The sequence below is a fragment of the Mesoplodon mirus genome (genome assembly GCF_964341445.2).
Source record: "Mesoplodon mirus genome assembly, chromosome: 17".
NCBI lineage: Eukaryota > Metazoa > Chordata > Mammalia > Artiodactyla > Ziphiidae > Mesoplodon > Mesoplodon mirus.
The window spans coordinates 21,457,643-21,475,962 of NC_138993.1; the positions used below are offsets into that span (position 1 = coordinate 21,457,643).

Genomic DNA, 18,320 nt, shown 5'->3' on the forward strand with positions numbered 1-18,320 from the left:
AAGTAACTGAAATATATAATGGCTGGTCTTTTAGCATACTCCAAAAGGCTAAACAATTTTAATGTCTTTTTTGGTAAGGAAAAGGCAGCCATTTCATAAACACAGCAGGTGACTTGCCTGATCTCATCATCAGAAAATTTTAGAAACTTTTAGCAAGCAGCTGAGTAATCAGATTCTGCATTTTCCAATTTCAGTAGTTATTTGAAGAAAAATTCTCAAAAAGACTTGTATTATATAATAAACTTTATAGGCCAAAAACAAAAGAGAAACAGCTGCCTGTGTTCCAAAGTTATTTACTGTTATAAAAATTTTTCATTTTGGGCTTCCCTGGTGGTGCAGTAGCTGGGAGTCCGCCTGCCGATGCAGGGGACGCGGGTTCTTGCCCTGGTCCGGGAGGATCCACATGCCGCGGAGTGGCTGGGCCCGTGAGCCATGGCCGCTGAGCCTGTGCGTACGGAGCCTGTGCTCCGCAACGGGAGGGGCCACAGCAGTGAGGGGCCCGCGTATCGCAAAAAAAAAAAGTTTTCATTTTGATTGTCATCCTTTTACTTGCCCTGGGGAGGCACTGAAATTAGAGGAATTATTGGACAAAGCCAGTCTCTCTGTTTCATTCCCAGGAGACAGACTTCCAATCTAATGGAGAAAAGGGGAAACATTTTTTAACTATGAAACGGAGAGCTGATCCAGCTCAGCCAGTTTGGATATCCATAGGGGCTGATGCGGTCACTTGAAAGTGTCCTCCCAACTACCAGGTCTGAGCAGCTACAATCTTCTAAAATATACGTTCCATGAGGGTAGAGGTTTTTATTTGTTTTGTTCACTACTATTTCACATAGTAAGTGCTGGGTAAATGAAAAAATGTGTAATTCTAAACTACATGGGGTTGAAATACATTCAATATAAACTATAAAGCAAGTACAATAAATACATTTCTTCTGGGTTTAAAAAATTGTAGACTCTTTGAAAGTCACAAGGTTTGAAGTATCAAGAATTCACGATCATAATCTTTAAATATTAATTACAAAATGTTAACCACGTACTAAAGTGGGGAGGAGGGACCCCAAAGCAAAATCTCTAACAAAGTCATAAGTTTCTAAAAAGTTCTTTGTAGATTAAAAGAAAAGGATGGTATTCTAGCAACTAACTATACTTGCTTTTTAATGTATAGTATTTTAGATACATATTCATCATGGGAAAATTATAGCCCTTGAAAATAAAATAGTACAAAGATCTTATTACATGTCTTTGGAGAATCAAGATTTTATAAGGACAACTAGAAAAAGACATTTAAAAATTTTGAGTCCAGGTTATATTAACACAGTAGCTTAATATACCCCAAATTAACAGCCCAGGTTCTGAAAGTTCTTTTGCCAAAGAAACTCTTACTTGAGTTTTTAAAAAATTGAGGTATAACTGACATACAACATTCTATTAGTTTCAGGTGTACAAGAAAACAATTCAATAGCTGTATACATTGGGAAACGATCACCACAATAAGTCTAGTTAACTTCCACCAGCATAGGTAGTTAAAAATTTTTTTTTGTCTTGGGATGAGAACTTTCAGGATGTATTCTCTCAGCAACTTTCAAATGTGCAATAAAGTATTATTAACTACAGTAACCATGTTGCACATGACATCCTCATGACATTTACTTTATAACTGGAAGTTTGTTCTTACTTGGTTTTAAAACCAAAAAACCTTTGAAGAAAACACTTTCAACAATAACCATAGTTTTCATGCAGTCTATAGACAATCTAATATATGTATTTCAATCCCAAAAAAGAAATATCAGGTATTATTTTAAAGTTAAAAAACACCAACCTCTTTAATCTCATGTAGTTTTCACTGGCAGCAGGTCGGCATTCAGCTCTTTGTACCACTATTCCTTCCAGTGAAAGCTTATCTTGAATGGAAAGACAAAAATTAACAAATGTATTGAGAAATAACATTGATCATGTTCAAGACTGTATTTTGACATACTAACCAAGGTAACAATGATTACAATCAAATATAGTTAATAATAAAAATCAAGGAAAGAAAAGGAATATTTTTAAGTTTACAGTAATATCATTGGTCAGAATAGAGAAAAACTTTATTCTTGGCTAGTAAAAAATTGGGCTCCTGTCAGGTTTATTTATTGGGCTGCTGCAGCCCCTTGCCAATAACAGCTTTTATACACTTAGCTCTTCCTAAAGAGAGTGGCTTAAAAGGGCATAAAAATCAAGTAAAAATTTGAAGGGTGTGGCAGCTATATCATCTTTGGCAGAGAAGTAAGTTCTGAAAACACAGCTAGCCTAAAGCACTAAATCAAAAATTCATACACACACATATATGCATGCATGGGCACACACACATATATGTGCAAAAAAGAAGATTCTAGAATACACGGTGACTGGAACAGCTAGCTTAGAAAACACTGTGAAACTAGGCAGGTCCTTGGTTGGGTTATACTGTGTACCAGTTCTGCCTGCCAGTTGCTCTGACTTCTATTTTCCAGCAAAATGATTAATATGGATGTGTCTAAACTAGAGCTTTAACTGCTATGAATATCTGTCCAAACAGAGGGGCAATTTTTCCCACCATTAGTAAGAATTCTTATGGTGACCCTGACACAAAATTCAAGAGAAAACAAAAGTTAGCACCTACTGCATACCTGCTAGGCACCAAGTCACTTTAAGACCTCATCTTATTTGTTAATGCATGTATGACTGACCCACGATGGTACCTGCTTTACTGCAGTCTGGATATGTACGACTATGGTTAGGAATAGTTATGGTTCAGTCGTATTTCCAGGAGAGATCACCCAGGTTTCTGGAAGAGATTCAGGAACTCCTCTGGCTCATCAGCAATGCATTTATGATCCATCTTTTCAGGGTGAATGACCTCATGCATTCCACAAACATTAACTAAATGCCTACGATGTGAAGGGAACCATCTAGGCACTGCAGAGTCGAAGATGACTGAAATACAGTACTGTCTTCAAGAAGCATACAGTTCACTGGAGGAACAGATAAGTTGACCAAAACATAGAATGCAGATAGAACCATGCCCACATGATTTATGTTAGAAAATTTTTCTTATGGGGACCATTCTCGATTTTGCCTCCAAAATCTAGAAACTCCTTATTATAGCCCCTAAGTACTAATACACACAGTAACTCAATAGTTCAATGTAACATATGCAACAAACCTCAAGTAGAGGCTGACAGATGACTGAAAAGAGCAATGATGAGAAGCACGTCTACCTTACACCAAAATATGCCAGGAAGGAAATAAGAAGGCCGCAATTATTTTATATTAAATTTAAGTTTAAATATCTAAAAGTAGTTTCCTCTTATTAATGAATTTAATAAGATTAAAATTTGAATTTTCTTAAAGCAAAAACAAATATTATATTTGAGCGCGCCTCTCCACTGAAGCTGACAGTTGTATCTAGAAAAACTCTTGCCATACCAATAACAAGATTTGGGAAAGATTCCAATCTATAGTGTCTTAAATGCATGAGAAAAGTTCACTTTTTTTTTTTTTTTTTGCGGTACGCGGGCCTCTCACTGCTGTGGCCTCTCCCGCTGCGGAGCACAGGCTCCAGACGCGCAGGCTCAGTGGCCATGGCTCACGGGCCCAGCCGCTCCGCGGCATGTGGGATCTTCCCGGACCAGGGCACGAACCTGTGTCCCCTGCATCGGCAGGCGGACTCTCAACCACTGCGCCACCAGGGAAGCCCTAAAAGTTCACTTTTTAAACATAAATTAATCCCTTTTAAAAAACAAAATAGATCTGGAATACTGTCTCTGAAAATAATTTAGTTACATAACCAGGTGTTTACTAATGCTGAATACTAAAAAGCTACCTTTCAATACCACCTGTGAATGTTCCCCACTTATTTATCTGTACCTACTCCTGGTGGACAGGATGAGTTTAATTTCTAGTTAAAGGTTTCTGCTGTCATCCTTCCACACATAATACCTGAAAGGGTTAAAAGCATCCAAAGCACCTGCCCACTTCAACTTGGCCACCACTCATCACTCTTCTTCTATCAAGGTCACTCACACAAAGCAGTAAAATTCACTTCCCCAAACCATGATTTTCTGCCCATCATATCCCCTTTTCAAATCTAAAATAGCCTTCAAATGCTTCTCAAATAAAAGGAAAAGTCTTCATCAGCAGCAATGAAAACTTCTACCAATTGGCTGCTCTTAAATAACCCCACATCTCTGTTAACTCTTTGATGTTCCCGCTCTCTTCCTAAATAAGTTTTTTAAAAACCAATTTACTTATAATACAGCCCCCTAAGCAAGATTTAAAGGTGTCACACACTTTTTAAAGCCTCACAGGAACATGTTTTCATATTCTTTCCACTAAACCATGCTTCTCTTCTTCTCCAAAACACTGCTTAAGATTTCAGCAGAAAGCTATTAAATATCGCATTTTAAGGCATTTGAAAGCACCCGCTTGCACACCACTGCTGTTAATTACAGATCATATTCATTAATACATGAATCGTGACTTAAAACTACTTCGTTGGCCCAGTTTGAAAGACTGTAAATACTTGAAAAATAATCTTTTTATTGCTCATATATTTATGAAATATTTACTAAGTGCCTTTATGTAAAAGATAATGCAAAAACACATCAGGAATAACAAAGATAAATGAAACTTGGCTCCTGCCCTCAAGCAGTAGAGGCTAGAGCAGCCATTCACAAACGTGTGGCGTATATGCCTGAAAAGTAGTGAGGAACCCCAAAGAACCTTTTATGTGGGTTTACTACTGATATTGATTACACTAGAAACTAAAACTGGAAAATGTTTAGAAAATCAGAGTGAAAAAGGCAAAAAGGCTTGGTATTATTATAAAAATAGTTTTGATTTCACAGGCCCCTTGAAAGGGTCTCCAGGACCCCTCTACCCAGTGGTTTCCAGATCACATTTTGGGAGCCTCTGGTCTAGTAGGATGATGAGATAGATATATAAATCACTTTAACACACTAGAAGCACTTTTGGTAGACCTCCACTTAACCCACTTCTAGATTACCAAGGCTCTCAGTTCCCCTCTTAACTACGGTGACAGATGCCCACAGCTCACTATACACTAGTGGGTAGTAGGTTAATCTCTACTACTCCCACACACTTCTGCTCAAACTATGCGGAACTTGTTTATGCTAGTTTTACTCTGTTAGTAATTATGCAATTTGATTATACATTACATAATCTCATTAATTAAGAGTATGGGGGGGGAGATGTTTCTACAAAAACTAGGTTTAATGCTTTGTAAGATGTGATATAAAGATAAGTTGCTAAAAATCTGTCAAATTAGGTACTGGAGAGACAACTAGAGATTAGAAGAGAAACATAAAAGTCTAGAAGGATTCTGCATTCATATTGTTTCACAGTGTCTACGTTTTTGCTCCTTTTTAAAGAAACCAAAACTGAAAATCTAAACTAAATTATGGGTTTGCTTTTCACAGGAAAGAGAAATCAGATGCTCAATCAGCACCCTATACTGAAAGCAAAGGCCTTGTGCTACATGTACACTGGTGACTAAATGTACATTTGTGGGTCTTAAAATGTTTAAGGCAGTAGGAATATATACTATTATCATTTTTATGATTCCCTATCTTTTAATTTAACTACTGGGAGGACTACTGGTCCTTCCATAAAGGCTGTGGGATCCACTGTACTATGCAGAATTTGCCATGGTTTATGAGGGTTATAATCTAATGACAGAGACACAGAGTACTGGGATTAAAACACATACACACAAAGAGAATATGTCTAGCTGGGGATTAAGAAGAGCTTTGATAGAGAAAGCAATGTTTGTGCTGGACCTGGAAAAATGGGTAGGATTTAGAGTGGGAGGTGAAGCAGAAGGGCACCGAAGGTGGTGTGAACAGCATGAGCAATGGCTTTTGTATCTTCTCTGTTTCTCTGTCTGTCTGTCTGTCTCAGAATTTTAAACTAAGGGACCCATACCAGAGTCACTCCACCTCAGAAATCTCTAGAAGGACATGGTCACAACAGCACTCTGAAGAGAAGCCACATAGGCTCATCTTACTGAAAGCCCAGCCATGGCTTGGTTCCTATCTTTCCCTAGGCTTGGCCGTTCGTTCAACTCTTCTTTAGATTCTGGGAACTATTCCAGGATCTTTTTCTAAATTTTCTCACCTCCCCCGCTTTTTGGGCTAGATTGGTTTGCTTATTGGTTTCTGCTACTTGTAACCCAAAGAATCTTCATGACTATGAACATACACCTTTGGTGATGGTATTTTATTGATCTATATCCTGCCACCTAGTTTCAGAAAACAATTGAGAGAAAGTTTTAAAGGGTAAGTTACACAAAGTGCATCCTATAACAAGAATGGAAGTGTTCTAGTTCTGATTCTGTCTCTAAACAGTGGTGTTACTTTGGAGAAGTTACTTTACATCTCTGGGCCTCAGCATCTATACGTATAGTAAAGTCACCGGGATCTCTGAGATCTCCTCCAATTCTCTCTCACTAAAATAAACAAAACAAAACTGGCCTTCCCCTCCAACTGAGGATGTTTTATTATTTCATTAGTATTTATTTTGTCTGCCCTAATACTTTCTAAAAGACCTGGATATAATTAAATTTTCTTTGAGTAGAAATTAGAGAAAAACTGTTTCTTGGAATGACAATGAGAAAATGTTGAGAAGCTGTCGAAGACTTGAAAATATACAAACTTCTGTTCTAAGCTGGACCTTCCAACATACTCTATGTTGAGGAACCCAAGAGAAACAACTGACTGGCATTTTTTACAAGTTAAGGGCCTGGCTAGTTTGAAAGTTAAAGTGGAAGTAAGCAGGAAGGGTGTCTATGAGCACTGACATGTCAGTAATGAGAAGTAATGTGTTAAGAAGATGGTGGGCATCAGGAAGTTACAGGCGTTCGTTTCCACAAGACCACTCAATCCAGTTCAACGTGGAGGGCTTTAAGAGCACTTCCAACTCAAGTTAAAACACAGAGAAGGTTAGAACCAAGATTTTGGACTGATCCTTGAGATTTGAAGCTACCTTCCTGATTCTTCCTTACATCACACCTGTGTCTACCCTCGCTGGAAAAGGACTAAAGAAATAATATTTCAACAGAGCAAGAGCATTTAAAAGATAAACCATTTTTAGGGCTTCCCTGCTGGCGCAGTGGTTGAGAGTCCGCCTGCCGATGCAGGGAACGCGGGTTCGTGCCCCGGTCTGGGAAGATCCCACATGCCGCGGAGCGGCTGGGCCCGTGAGCCACGGCCGCTGAGCCTGCGCGTCCGGAGCCTGTGCTCCGCAACGGGAGAGGCCACAACAGTGAGAGGCCCGCGTATCACACACAAAAAAAGATAAACCATTTTTAATATTCCTACCAGTCTCCACTGTTCTCATTTAAAATCTTTTCCTAGCAGTTTCTGCCTGTGGTTCACAAGGCAATGCCTATTAATACATGCTACATGGCATCTTAACAAACCAGTTGGGCAAAGCTGCAATCCCTATGTTATTAAGAAGGTGTTTCTTACTGTATTCAAATTTGTCAATTGATGTTCTGATCTCTATCTAATACTCAGGGATTTTAGGAATAAAAGATCATGCTCAGATTTCAGTAAACCTACAGAGTCAGCATTTGATTAATTACCTCAAAAGCAACAAAATGAGCAGCCATATAAGTACTCCCCAAAATTATCTGTTTATGCAATATGTTTTCTTATAATGATATTCAAATTACAAACATGCCTAAATAGCTAGGAATTCCCAATTTTAAACCAAATACTGAAACCATAATTTGAGGACTAGACTTAGGATTAGAAAACATCTCGGCTTCCTCACTCCTACTACTGCTCTTCAACTTTTCCCCTGTGGACTGGGAGAAAGAAGGTTTACGTACATTCCTCTACAAGGGATGTTGTAATGCTCATCAAAGAGTACCTGTGAATGACAAGACTGGCTGTCCGGAAGTAGAAGAGTGGTTACGTCAGGTACAAAATCGAAGATGGAGGCCTTAAATGTACAAAGGACTTTGGATTGTTCTATGAGTCTACAGAAGCCATGACAAACTTTTCGTCAAAGAAATAACTTAGAGAACATTTTAAAAACAAACATTTGTATGTTTTACTGTTTACAAGGCAAGTTCACAAGTTATCATTCCTCCTATACTTCACAGTAGTCTCCTTTTTGCTTGTTATATATAATTAATCAATAAAAATCCTCAAATACAGATGTGGGCATAATGTTGTAATGCCATATAAATAGACATAATCCCTAATCTAAAAGTTGCTTTCATGAATAAGAGGTTGGCTCTACCTCTCCACACCAGCTTTCTAGTTCCCAGTTCCCTCTTCCTCTTCCTCCTCTTGCCCTTCCAGTCCTAACTATGAGTCCCCAGAACCAGCCTCTGGCCCCATAGATGTATGGCCGCCCCACTGCAGAACCTCTGGTTTGCTGGCAGCTGTGTCTCAGAAAAAGCTGACTTCAGCAAGGCAGAAGCAGTTCCCTGCTGGTATTCCCAGAGTCTGGTGGAACGCCTAACACATACCGTGTGGCTGACAGGGTCTTGGTGCTCCAGCCAGGTGTCAGGCCTGAGCCTCTGAGGTGGGAGAGCCAAGTTCAGGACACTGGTATACCACAGACCTCCCTGGTAGTATCAATCGGTGAGAGCTCTCCAAGAGATCTCCATCTCAACGCTAAGACCCAGCTCCACTCAACGACCAGCAAGCTCCAGTGCTGGACACCCCATGGCAAACAACTACCAAGACAGGAACACAACCCCACCCATTAGCAGAGAGGATGCCTAAAATCATAATAAGTTGACAGACACCCCAAAACACACCACCAGATGCGGTCCTGCCCATCAGAAAGACAAGATCTAACCCCATCCACCAGAACACAGGCACCAGTCCCCTCCACCAGGAAGCATACAAAACCCACTGAACCAACCTTACCCACTGGGGGCAGACACCAAAAACAACAGGAACTATGAACCTTCAGCCTCTGAAAAGGAGACACCAAACACAGTAAGTTAAACAAAATGAGAAGACAGAGGAATACAAAGCAGATGAAGGAGCAAGGTAAAAACCCACCAGGTCAAACAAATGAAGAAGAAATAGGCAGTCTACCTGAAAAAGAATTCAGAGTAATGATACTAAAGATGATCCAAAATCTTGGAAACAGAATGGAGACAATACAAGAAATGCTTAACAAGAACCTAGAAGAACTAAGGAGCAAGCAAACAATGATGAACAAAACAATAAATGAAATTAAAAATTCTCTAGAAGGAATCAATAGCAGAATATCTGAGGCAGAAGAATGGATAAGTGACCTGGAAGATAAAACAGTGGAAATAACTACTGCAGAGCAGAATAAAGAAAAAAGAATGAAAAGAATTGAGGACAGTCTCAGAGACCTCTGGGACAACATTAAATGCACCAACATTTGAATTATAGGGATTCCAGAAAAAGAAGAGAAAAAGAAAGGGATTGAGAAAATATTTGAAGAGATTATAGTTGAAAACTTCCTTAATATGGGAAAGGAAATAGTCAATTAAGTCCAGGAAGCACAGAGAGTCCCATACAGGATACATCCAAGGAGAAACATGCCAAGACACATATGCATCAAACTATCAAAAATTAAATACAAAGAAAAAATATTAAAAGCAGCAAGGGAAAAGCAACAAATAACATACAAAGGAATCCCCATAAGGTTAACAGCTGATCTTTCAGCAGAAACTATGCAAACCAGAAGGGTGTGGCAGGACATATTTCAAGGGATGAAAGGGAAAAACCTACAACAAAGATTACCCAGAAAGGATCTCATTCAGATTCGGCACAGAAATTAAAACCTTTATAGACAAGCAAAAGCTAAGAGAATTCAGCACCACCAAACCAGCTTTACAACAAATGCTAAAGAACTTCTCCAGGCAGAAAACACAAGAGAAGGAAAAGACCTACAACAACAAACCCAAAACAATTAAGAAAATGGTAATAGGAACATGTATCGATAATTACCTTAAATGTAAATGGAATAAATGCTCCAACCAAAAGACATAGACTGGCTGAATGGATACAAAAACAAGACCCATATATATGCTGTCTACAAGACACCCACTTCAGACCTCGGGACACATACAGACTGAAAGTGAGGGGATGGAAAAAGATATTCCATGCAAATGGAAATCAAAAGAAAGCTGGAGTAGCAATTCTCATATCACACAAAATAGACTTTAAAATAAAGACTATTAAAAGAGACAAAGAAGGACACTACATAATGATCAAGGGATCAATCCAAGAAGAAGATATAAAATTGTAAATATTCATGCACCCAACACAGGAGCACCTCAATACCTAAGGCAAATGCTAACGGCCATAAAAGGGGAAATTGACAGTAACACAATAACAGTAGGGGACTTTAACACCCCACTTTCACCAATGGACAGATCATCCAAAATGAAAATAAGGAAACACAAGCTTTAAATGACACATTAAACAAGATGGATTTAATTTATATTTATAGGATATTCCATCCCAAAACAAAAGAAAACACTTTCTTCTCAAATGCTCATGGAATATTCTCCAGGATAGATCATACCTTGGGTCACAAATCAAGCCTTGGTAAATTTAAGAAAATTGAAATTGTATCAAGTATCTTTTCTGACCACAATGCTATGAGACTGGATATCAATTACAGGAAAAAGAAATACAAACACATGGAGGCTAAACAATATGCTACTAAATAACCAAGAGATCACTGAAGAAATCAAAGAGGAAATAAAAAAATACCTAGAAACAAATGACAATGAAAATACGATGACCCAAAACCTACAGGATGCAGCAAAAACAGTTCTAGGAGGGAAGTTTATAGCAATACAATCCTACCTCAAGAAACAAGAAAAATCTCAAATAAACAACCTAACCTTACACCTAAAGCAATGAGAGTAAGAAGAACAAAAAAAAACCCCAGTTAGCAGAAGGAAATAAATGAAAAATAAATGAAATAAATGAAATGAAAAAGAAGTGAAGGAAACGATAGCAAAGACCAATAAAACTAAAAGATGGTTCTTTGCGGAGAAAAACAAAATTGATAAACCATTAGCCAGACTCATCAAGAGAAAAAGGGAGAAGACTCAGATCAATAGAATTAAAAATGAAAAAGGAGAAGTAACAACTGACACTGCAGAAATACAAAGGATCATGAGAGATTACTACAAGCAACTATATGCCAATAAAATGGACAACGTGGAAGAAAACAACAATTTCTTAGAAAAGCACAACCTTCTGAGACTGAACCAGGAAGAAATAGAAAATATGAACAGACCAATCACAAGTAATGAAATTGAAACTGTGATTAAAAATCTTCCAACAAACGAAAGTCCAGGACCAGATGGCTTCACAGGTGAATTCTATCAAACATTTAGAAAAGAGCTAACAGACATCCTTCTCAAACTCTTCCAAAATACAGCAGAGGGAGGAACACTCCCAAACTCATTCTACGAGGCCATCATCACCCTGATACCGAAACGAGACAAAGACGTCACAAAAAAAGAAAACTACAGGCCAACATCACTGATGAACATAGGTGCAAAAACCCTCAACAAAATACTAGCAAACAGAATCCAACAGCACATTAAAAGGATCATACACCATGATCAAGTGGGATTTATCCCAGGAATGCAAGTATTCTTCAATATACGCAAATCAATCAATGTGATAAAGCATATTAACAAAGTGAAGAATAAAAACCATATGATCATCTCAACAGACACAGAGAAAGCTTTTGACAAAATTCAACACCCATTTATGATAAAAACTCTCCAGAAAGTAGGCACAGAGGGAACTTACCTCAACGTAATAAAGGCCATATATGACAAACCCACAGCCAACATCGTTCTCAACAGTGAAAAACTGAAACCATTTCTACCAAGATCAGGAACAAGACAAGGTTGCCCACTATCACCACTATTATTCAACATAGTTTGGAAGTTTTAGCCATAGCAATCAGAGAAGAAAAAGAAATAAAAGGAATCCAAATCTGAGAAGAAGAAGAAGTAAAACTGTCACCGTTTGCAGACGACATGATACTATACACAGAGAATCCTAAAGATGCTACCAGAAAACTACTAGAGCTAATCAATGAATCTGGTAAAGTAGCAGGACACAAAATTAATGCACAGAAATCTCTCGCATTCCTATACGCTAATGATGAAAAATCTGAAAGAGAAATTAAGGAAACACTCCCATTTACCATTGCAACAAAAAGAGTAAAATACCTAGGAATAAACCTACCTAAGAGACAAAAGACCTATATGTAGAAAATTATAAGACACTGATGAAAGAAATTAAAGATGATACAAACAGATGGAGAGATACACTGTGTTCTTGAATTGGAAGAATCAACATTGTGAAAATGACTATACTACCCAAAGCAATGTACAGATTCAATGCAATCCCTAACAAACTACCATTGGCATTTTCCACACAACTAGAACAAAAAAACTGCACAATCTGTATGGAAGCACAAAAGACCCCGAACAGCCAAAACAATCTTGAGAAAGAAATATGGAGCTGGAAGAATCAGGCTCTCGGACTTCAGACTATACTACAAAGCTACAGTAATCAAGACAGTATGGTACTGTCACAAAAAACAAAAATATAAATCAATGGAACAGGACAGAAAGCACAGAGATAAACCCACACACCTATGGTCACCTTATGTTTGATAAAGGAGGCAAGAATATAGAATGGAGAAAAGACAGCCTCTTCAATAAGTGGTGATGGGAAAACTGGACAGCTACATGTAAAAGAATGAAATTAGAACACTGCCTAACACCATACACAAAAATAAACTCAAAATGGATTAAAGACCTAAATGTAAGGCCATACACTATAAAACTCTTAGAGGAAAACATAGGCAGAACACTCCATGACATAAATCACAGCAAGATCCTTTTTGACCCACCTCCTAGAGAAATGGAAATAAAAACAAAAATAAATAAATGGGACCTAATGAAACTTAAAAGGTTTTGCACAGCAAAGGAAACCAGAAACAAGACAAAAAGATAACCCTCAGAATGGGAGAAAATATTTGCAAACAAAGCAACTGGCAAAGGATTAATCTCCAAAATATACAAGCAGCTCATGCAGCTCAATATCAAAAAAACAAACAACCCAATCCAAAAATGGGGAGAAGACCCAAACAGACATTTCTCCAAAGAAGATATACAGATTGCCAACAAACACATGAAAGGATGCTCAACATCATTAATCATTAGAGAAATGCAAATCAAAACTACAATGAGATGTCATCTCACACTGGTCAGAATGGCCATCATCAAAAAATCTACAAACAATAAATGCTGGAGAGGGTGTGGAGAAAAGGGAACCCTCTTGCACTGTTGGTGGGAATGTAAATTGATACAGCCACTATGGAGAACAGTATGGAGGTTCTTTAAAAAACTACAAATAGAACTACCATATGACCCAGCAATCCCACTACTGGGCATATACCCTGAGAAAACCATAATTCAAAAGGACACATACACCCCAATGTTCACTGCAGCACTATTTACAATAGCCAGGACATGGAAGCAACCTAAGTGTCCATCATCGGATGAATGGATAAAGAAGATGTGGCACATATATACAATGGAATATGACTCAGCCATAAAAAGAAACGATATTGAGTTATTTGTAGTGAGGTGGATGGACCCAGAGTCTGTCATACAGGGTGAAGTAAGTCAGAAAGAGAAAAACAAATACTGTATGCTAACACATATATATGGAATCTAAAAAGAAAAAAAAAAGGTTCTGAAGAACCTAGGGGCAGAACAGGAATAGAGACGCAGATGTAGAGAATGGACTTGAGGACACAGAGAGAGGGAAGGGTAAGCTGGGACGAAGTGAGAGAATGGCATGGATATATATACACTACCACTCACTTTGTTATACAGCAAAACTTACACACCATTGTAAAGCAATTATACTCCAGTAAAGATGTTAACAAAAAATAGACAAATGCGGGGCTTCCCTGGTGGCGCAGTGGTTGAGAGTCTGCCTGCCGATGCAGGGGACACGGGTTCGTGCCCAGGTCTGGGAAGATCCCACATGTCGCGGAGCGGCTGGGCCTGTGAGCCATGGCCGCTGAGCCTGCGCGTCCGGAACCTGTGCTCCGCAACGGGAGAGGCCACAACAGTGAGAGGCCCGCGTACCGCAAAAAAAAAAAAAAAAAAGACAAATGGATAAAGAAAAAAAAGATAAGTTGAATAAAACCCAGAAATAAAATATAGTTTTATTTTAAAAAATGAAGTAATGCTGTGTTGTAATAATAAATGAAAAGGAAAATCATAGTACTGTGATAGTTTGTCTTAGTTAGACCTTCATCAAAGGGTGTGATCCAGCTTCGGCTGTTGCACTTGAAATTAGAGAGAATTCAAAAACAATAGCAGGGCTTCCCTGATGGCGCAGTGGTTGGGAGTCCGCCTGCCGATGCAGGGGACATGGGTTCGTGCCCCGGTCCGGGAAGATCCCACATGCCACGGAGCGGCTAGGCCCGTGAGCCATGGCTGATGAGCCTGCGTGTCCGGAGCCTGTGCTCCGCAACGGGAGAGGCCACAACAGTGAGAGGCCTGCATACCGCAAAAAAAAAAAAAAAACAAAAACAATAGCAAATGTGATTAAATGGACAGAAAAACAAATCCTTCTAGGAAAGATTAAGTCTCCTGGAGAAAAGACTTTTACTATAGTGCTTCATTACAGTTAAATAGTGCCAAACACTGTGCTAGATGTGATGAGGAGTACAAAGGAAGAAAAATACAGACTCCTGCACTTAGAAAGCCTGTAATATGGTTGAGGGATACAATATTAATATAGACCATCTGATGACACATTTTTAAATCAACTGAATATGATTCAAGTTTCATTACTTTCATCCTCAATAACTCCTGTTCTCTTCACTATGTTTAGGAATAGTAGTAAAACCACATACTAGTTTAGTTCTTTACAATTTTCAAGACACTTTAATAGTAAGTGATCCTCATAACTACAGAGTAGAAATTATGCCCTCATCATTAAGAACTCCTTTGAGGGCTTCCCTGGTGGCGCAGTGGTTGAGAGTCAGCCTGCCGATGCAGGGGATGCGGGTTCGTGCCCCAGTCCAGGAGGATCCCACTTGCCGCGGAGCGGCTGGGCTTGTGGGCCATGGCTGCTGGGCCTGCGCGTCCGGAGCCTGTGCTCCGCAACGGGAGAGGCCACGGCAGTGAGAGGCCCGCGTACCGCAAAAAAAAAAAGAACTTCTTTGAGATAAGTTCCCCTTCCTGAGCTCATCAATTTCCTGAATATGGTTGGTCTTCAGCTCTGCTTGATCCTAAGAATCACCTGGGAAGCTTTTTTTTTTTGCGGTACGCGGGCCTCTCACTGTTGTGGCCTCTCCCGTTGCGGAGCACAGGCTCCGGACGCACAGGCTCAGTGGCCATGGCTCAGCGGCCATGGCTCATGGGCCCAGCCGCTCCGCGGCATGTGGGATCCTCCCGGACCGGGGCACGAACCCATGTCCCCTGCATCGGCAGGCAGACTCTCAACCACTGCGCCACCAGGGAAGCCCTAGGAAGCTTTTTAAAAACTACTGGGCCCACTGTCAGAGATTCTACCTTAATTGCACTGTGTGGGCAAGAGGTGTTTTTACAACCTCGCTAGATAATTCTAATATGCAGCAGCCAAGGTTGAGAACTACTGCCCTGATATTTCTCTCCTCCTCTCCCCTACATTTTTTCCTCTTGCTTTATCTCTGGTAATTTTATTTTCTGGTGGTATGGGGATAACAGCTTATAGAACTGCTCAAATATTTCATCAAATCTAAGATACCATCAATTGCAATAGTCACCATCATTTTATGTGCCACCAAGGAAGACAAAATACTACCATGAGAATTTTACAAGCCAATGATTTTAAGACATACCCTGATTTCAGAAATGTTAAATGTGAAAAAGTGTGCAATATGATGGACTTCTCCATCCCTGATTTGCAATCATTCTACTCTGTGTAAGAAACTCCATTTCCTCCTATGAACCATGATATCCTGTCCTGCTGGTTCAAGACCCCCTCTCTCCTCAACACCATGTCATCACTGAAGACACAAGAGAATCTAAAATCAAGATGATAACAGGATGGACATTGGTAGGGCACAGTGTCAGCAGCAGAGACTCTTTGGGTTACTGATTTCATAACAATATTAATTTTACAACTTTTCAAAGTCATGTCCCTCATTTTGAGATTGTAGATAATGGCTATTAACTTAAAACATCTCCTTCTGAAAGAGGAGGCAAAATCCCATTTTGCCAAATAGCACTATAAAAATGAGTTCTACACAATATAATTTCAGTGTTCATTTGATGGCTCATAGAAGTGCTTTGCTCATCTAGTTACAATAAAATTTTCCAGTGAATAATAATGCATAGTCTGCACTTCAAAAAAAAAAGCAAACTCATTTTAAAAAACTTAAATGACTTCTGCCTACAGAATTATAAAATACAGGTTTCCCTGAAATACTCATCTCCCAAAATACATTTAAAATATGAATTAATGTGATGTGTAAATTGTTTTCAAGATTACCTCTGTAATGAAAAGCAAAGAAACTTGGAATGGAATTTTGTCAGAACTTCTCATTTAGTCTGTCATTTTTATTTGTGCTCCTTTTGATACAGTGTTTTCATCTTTTCTACACTCCTCAAGTGAGGTTTAAAAATTTGCTGATGATCTAGACAAGGCAGTTGAGGAGGAGGGAGCGATTGGGAGGTCGGCTTGGCTTGGCGTGCACTCCGCACCTCGGGAACGTTATTGCGCGTGGAACGTCTGCTTTTGGCAGATTATCGCCCAGAAGAAAAGATGTTTGGTTTTCACAAGCCAAAGATGTACCGAAGTATAGAGGGCTGCTGTATTTGCAGAGCTAAATCCTCCAGTTCTCGATTCACTGACAGTAAACGCTATGAAAAGGACTTCCAGAGCTGTTTTGGGTTACGTGAGACTCGTTCAGGAGACATCTGTAATGCCTGTGTCCTGCTTGTGAAAAGATGGAAGAAATTGCCAGCAGGATCAAAAAAAACTGGAATCATGTGGTAGATGCAAGGGCAGGACCCAGTCTAAAGACTACCCTGAAACCAAAGAAAGTGAAAACTCTATCTGGAAACAGGATAAAAAGCAACCAGATCAGTAAACTGCAGAAGGAATTTAAACGTCACAATTCTGATGCTCACAGTACTACCTCAAGTGCCTCTCCAGCTCAATCTCCTTGTTATAGTAACCAGTCAGATGATGGCTCAGATACAGAGATGGCTTCTGGCTCTAACAGAACGCCAGTGTTTTCCTTTTTAGATCTCACATACTGGAAAAGACAGAAAATATGCTGTGGCATTATCTATGAAGGCCGTTTTGGGGAAGTCCTCATCGACACACATCTATTCAAGCCTTGCTGCAGCAATAAGAAAGCAGCTGCTGAGAAGCCGGAGGTGCAGGGGCCAGAGCCTCTGCCCATCTCCACTCAGGAGTGGTGACTGAGGTTGATGTAGAAGGGGAACAAAAAAATGAGTTAAATTTTGGAAAACACCAACAAAATGACCCTCCTATTTTTAACTTGGATACCTGTTATTCTGCCAAAAGTTGATTTCTAGAATAGTTTTGAGTGGGTTATTTTCCCTCCAATTCCACAAAGTCTGAAGCCAGTATCTAGCTTACTAAAAGAAAAAAAAAGAAGTGTACACAATATTTAAGATGCTGAGTATTTCACAGGAAAGCTGAATGCTGCTGTAAAGTGCTCTTTAAGGCTTTTTAAAAAAAAAAATCCCCTTCTAATGAATGAAATTAGGGGAATTTCAGGGGACAGAGATGGGATTTGTTGTATGACAAACGTATGTAGTTTTAGTCTTTCTATATTGAGAAGCAGTGGTTGGGGCATTTTTTAAGATGGCTGGCTACACTTGTTTTCCTTCGTTATAATAAATTTGTCATAACTCAGTAAACACAGACTTGCCCCTAGAGGTAGTTGTTAATAACTTTGAAATATTAAGGTGTTGCCAAGGTTCTGATGATTCAAACCTGTACTACTGAATATTAAGCAGGACGGACTAAGCTCTCTAGTGCGAATATCTTGAAGGAGTAATTTCTAAATATACAGAGGTAACTTGACTGTGTATGTTGCATCCTGTGTCACCTCCCTCCATATTGATATTTGATAAAATTTTTAATTTATATGAAACTTCTAAAGCAGAATCAAAGTTCCTCTTGGGGAAATGTCAAATCTTTAGGATAGGCAATCCTATGTGAATAGTACCAAAGCATTACCCCTTG

The 18,320-nt window shown here is 39.2% G+C and overlaps 2 protein-coding genes across 2 annotated transcripts in view; one reads left to right on the top strand and one right to left on the bottom strand.

Moving 5' to 3' along the window:
- Positions 1-18,320, bottom strand: part of GTF2F2 (general transcription factor IIF subunit 2) — a 147,822-nt gene that overhangs the window by 68,100 nt on the left and 61,402 nt on the right. Inside the window, exon 5 of the mRNA XM_082602444.1 lies at positions 1,823-1,904. Coding sequence (XP_082458570.1) covers positions 1,823-1,904 — 82 coding nt within the window. The remainder of the gene's footprint in view (positions 1-1,822; positions 1,905-18,320) is intronic.
- On the top strand, positions 16,831-17,726 carry LOC309792694 (SIN3-HDAC complex-associated factor-like). Its single transcript, XM_082602445.1, is given in 2 exon segments — positions 16,831-17,067; positions 17,070-17,726. Coding segments are annotated over 2 exon segments (663 nt in total). The 5' UTR covers positions 16,831-16,862; the 3' UTR covers positions 17,528-17,726.